This window comes from Marmota monax, unplaced genomic scaffold (genome assembly GCF_021218885.2).
Source record: "Marmota monax isolate L192 unplaced genomic scaffold, Marmota_monax_Labrador192_F-V1.1 WCK01_AAM20220418_F8-fsc00122, whole genome shotgun sequence".
NCBI classification, from domain to species: domain Eukaryota; kingdom Metazoa; phylum Chordata; class Mammalia; order Rodentia; family Sciuridae; genus Marmota; species Marmota monax.
In genome coordinates this window covers 6153373-6157772 of record NW_026695223.1, presented here as the reverse complement: position 1 = coordinate 6157772, position 4400 = coordinate 6153373, and the positions used below count along the sequence as shown (strand labels likewise).

Below are 4400 nucleotides of genomic sequence, written 5' to 3'. Positions count from 1 at the left end.
ATGAAGACCTTCATCTTCCTTGCCATCCTGGGAGCTGCTGGTGAGTCTTTCTAATGAACCAATCCATAGGTGTGTGTCCTCTATATAAATACAGACACTATCTAAAATGACTTAATAGAAAGTTTAGTTAGATCCAAGGGAAAGATTGGGAGAATTAAAGTACAATATTCTAGGGATATTCTCAGTTGACTTCTCAAAGATTTTATTTTTATCATTGTTATCTAATTGAGACAACTATGCAAAACCAACATCCTATTGACCAAACACAAAGTAGGAATATTACTGCAAAGATTTCTATCTATTTACATGACTCCCAAACACAGTTTATGTAAATATGATTTGATAACTTCAACCTTGGTGATCAAACACTAATTGTGAATAGTGACTGATCTCTCTTGAATTTACAAGTGCCCCTATGTGAAGCTGTGTTTTTGGGGAGGGGAAGTTGATCATTTATAAAAACAAAGCACATCATGTTTAATGCATTTATGAAAACTTATAGGCTTAATGATAGTGAACAAGTAGGGTGTGCCTAATGTATAGACAAAGAGTTTTTTTTTTTTTTTTTTTTTTTTTTTTTTTTTTTTTTTTACACGTCCTTAAACTTCTTTCTCCCAATTGTGTGAGAAAAGACAACTCTGTCATCACTTTTCTGGTTAGTCTAAAAAATATCTTCCTGGTGGAGTAGGAATTGTAGGATAGATCTGTTTAACTGTGAGTTTCCAACTTTTTTATTATCAGTTGCTCTCCCCACTCCTGATGATGACAAGATTGTGGGAGGCTACACCTGTGCAAAGAACTCCCTGCCCTACCAGGTGTCACTGAACGTGGGCTACCATTTATGTGGAGGCTCCCTCATCAGTGACCAGTGGGTGCTGACTGCAGCTCACTGCTACAAGTCGTAAGTGACCTGATTTCACATTCCCAAGTGCTAAGATGAGTTTATCCTCGACCAATGAAGCATAACTGTAGGTATTCTTGATGGATGCAGGATTCAGGTTCTGAGTCCTGATGACCCACTCAGCTTGTACAACAGGTTGAGAGTCTCCTGTGGAGCAATACTCTAGAGTTCCCTGGTGTATTTCTAGCTGATGGTACTAAAGGTGTGGAGGGGACAGAGTGGCTGGTAAAGTGCCATGATCAAAGGTGGTCCTCACCATCACAGCTTAGCCAATGAACATGGGGGCAATGAGAGGCATTATAATTCTATTACAGCATAAAGACAAGCACAACACAATTTATTCCCTTAACATTCTGCTGTCTTTGAATCCTCCAGCCTCCACTCTCTGTGACCCTCAGTGATGCAAAGGGGGTAAAATGGCAGGTGCCACAAATCCAACCTTATCCAACCCTTTTCTTGGGGTCATGTTACCCATTATTAGACCTTCCTATTTTAACACAATGGATGGCATGGTCTGTCTAAGCTATGACACTGACATAAGGACCTCTCTCACCTGCACCATGTGTGGTGGTCCACATGCTACCTTAAGGGCACAATCCCCTGTGTGAACAAATGCTTGATGAGAATGCTTTTGTGTTCATGGTCACGATTGGGGATTTGGGGAAGGAGAAGCTCTGATTGGATACTTAAGACACTTGTAATGTTTAATGCAGCCGACTCCAAGTGCGTCTGGGAGAACATGACATTGACGTCCTTGAGGGAGATGAGCAGTTCATTCAGGCAGCCAAGATCATCCGGCACCCCAACTTTAATAAAGACACCTTAAATAACGATATCATGCTGATCAAACTGACATCCCCCGCCACCATCAGCGCTCGAGTGTCTACAGTCTCTCTGCCCACATCCTGTCCATCCACTGGGACTCAGTGCCTCGTGTCTGGCTGGGGCAACACCCTGAGCTTTGGAGGTAAATGATAACTGGAAATAAGCACCAGGCTTGAGTCACTGGAGGGTCAGTTAGTCTAAATCTTCACTCAAGGCAAGGTTGCCTAAGCATAGCTTTGGATATAGGTACTCCTATATGATGCTAAATGAAATCTGTAAGGCTTCATTCCTGAGAACATGGTGAAGATGGAGAAAGATTACTTGATAACAAAAAATTCAAGGTATTCATTTAAATCATGATTAGAGTGGTACAGAGATTAAAAAAAGAAGATAGAAATAAATCAGAGGCACTCATGATTTCTTACTGCCTAAAATATACACCTCCTCCAGAAAACAGTCTCTGTACTTGACATCGGTGGCCAGTGATGCTCCTGTCAAAGAAAGAATCACTTGATTAGAACTTTGTGGACAACCTATGTAAAATGTTCACGTGTAATACATGTCACTGGCTTCTTGGAACACTGAAGAGTAATACTGTGAAAGAGAGGAAATAGAATGGAATCAGGGAACCCTGTGAAAAATTGTCCATTTTCATTCTTGCTTTCCACAAATATCCTTCCCTCCTGCAGTGTCTGGACGCTCCTGTGCTCTCTGACACTGCTTGCCACAATTCCTACCCAGGCAAGGTCACTAACAACATGTTCTGCCTGGGCTTCCTGGAGGGGGGAAAGGACTCTTGCCAGGTGAGTGTCTCAGACTCCTGCTTCATCCAGATCAGTCTCTCTTCTCCACCATGTTTCTCCTTCTCTGAAACTCAGAGGACTATGGAGTCCATGGGACTGATTGTGACAGGGGAGCAGCATTGAGATAAATTACAAGATTTGTCTTTGTGGTAGTGATGAGTAGAGTAAAAGAGGGTAAAACTGATACCTAGAAACTGGTGTGCAAAAAGTTCAGCAAGTGCCCTTCTCAGGAGGCATAGGATGGAATGCAACCTTGTAAGAGAAGCAGGACAAGTGGCACCACATTCGATCTGTATAGTCCTCAAGATTTCTTGGCCCTGTGGTGCTACTAACAAATGAGGAGGGTCTATGGGTAAGGAGGAAGAACAGTAGGGATATAGGAATAGATTGGGGTTGCTTTTTCAGGAGGAGAAAAGGTATATCACCCAGGATGGGAGGGTGTATAAAAGTATAGCACCTGGATCATGGAGAAATGTTCTGGAGCCCATTCTCCCCTCTGGGCATGAACAAGAGCTCTGACTGTCTTTTCCCTCCTGCCCAGGGTGACTCTGGTGGCCCCGTGGTCTGCAATGGTGAGCTCCAGGGAATTGTGTCCTGGGGCTTGGGCTGTGCTCTGAAAGGCAAACCTGGTGTCTACACCAAGGTCTGCAACTACCTGGACTGGATTCAAGAGACCATTGCTGCCAACTAAACACCTTTCTCTCTTCATGATTCACCCCTTGGTCTCAACTTTACCTTTAATCTATGTTACCTCAGAGGACATCATCATGTCTCTTTCTAATTAGTACACCAATCGCATCCCCTATCCTTCTATGCAAAAATAAACATCTCAATGAAAGCATTTTCTTCTGTGACATTTCTGTCCATGTATGATCCTTGCTTGGTATTTATACATACTGTGTTCTGTCTTCATAATACGTGTTGACTGACAGTTGACCTTCGTTTTATAGATAGAATTTTAAAGCTTATTTAGCCACTCACCCATCCTAACAAATTTACTAATCACATACTCTGTGGTAGATGAGTGTGTGACATTGCAGATACAATAATGATGTCAACAGAATTTTTTTTCTATACATACAAGAAACTTTATTAATGGTCAGAAAAAAATTGTGTGTGTGTGTGTGTGTGTGAGAGAGAGAGAGAGAGAGAGAGAGAGAGATTTGTTTAAAATAAACATTTCTCCCTACCTTTTTTGTGGGTAGACTGCATGTTCATCACAACAGATACTTATGAACAGAGGTAAAGTAATTTGCCCAAATTCATGAGACAGGTCACAGTACAGCCACAGTGAAGGACACAGTCAGTATCCCAAGTGCTTTGGGATGGTCTCTCTACCCTTTTCTTCAACCTTCTGGAAATCTATGTTGAGGAGGGAAAACTATAGAAGTAGAAATGTGTTAATATATAGTTTTCCAAGGAGTCACCTACACATATGTTCCAGTTCTCCAAGATCTACTTGTTTTCCAACTGGAAGCTGACTGCTACAGGAGGCATGGCCTGGGAACATGATCTGAGCCCCACTCCCACAACCTGTCCCCTCCACTCCTGGCTCACTTTTGGTACTAATGTAAGCTAGTTGTCTAAAAGAATGTACAATATGGATATGTTTGCCCAAAATAGATGTATTACCTGAGATCTTTAAGGTCTTCACCCTAGAGGTGTGATCTGTCCTCTTCCACCCCCAAAGACAAGACACCACACACTCTGCCTTGGTTTCTCTCCAGCTCTGCCACAATCATTCATCTTCCCGTGGATGATCCAGAGCAGGCTTGCAGTGAGAGTCCCTACACAGGATTCCCATGCAAGTCTGTTAGGAGTCCTCTGGAAAGACTCAGTGGGCTCTGGGCACAGGCACTTTGGAGTAGAGA

At 42.5% G+C, this 4400-nt stretch overlaps 1 protein-coding gene across 1 annotated transcript; it reads left to right on the top strand.

The window, feature by feature from the left end:
- Positions 1-3325, top strand: LOC124086124 (cationic trypsin-3-like). The gene is made up of 5 exons (XM_046434145.1): positions 1-40; positions 742-901; positions 1615-1869; positions 2394-2529; positions 3071-3325. The coding sequence occupies exons 1-5, from the start codon at positions 1-3 to the stop codon at positions 3218-3220; spliced, it is 741 nt and encodes a 246-aa protein (XP_046290101.1). The 3' UTR covers positions 3221-3325.
- The last annotated feature ends 1075 nt before the right edge of the window (positions 3326-4400 follow it).

Excerpts from the sequence above, each read along its gene's own strand:
- LOC124086124 (XM_046434145.1), top strand. The coding sequence starts at position 1 with ATGAAGACCTTCATCTTCCTTGCCATCCTGGGAGCTGCTG. Across the intron at positions 41-741 it reads TGCCATCCTGGGAGCTGCTG|TTGCTCTCCCCACTCCTGAT; the intron begins GTGAGTCTTTCT and ends TTTTATTATCAG. Across the intron at positions 902-1,614 it reads GCAGCTCACTGCTACAAGTC|CCGACTCCAAGTGCGTCTGG; the intron begins GTAAGTGACCTG and ends TGTTTAATGCAG.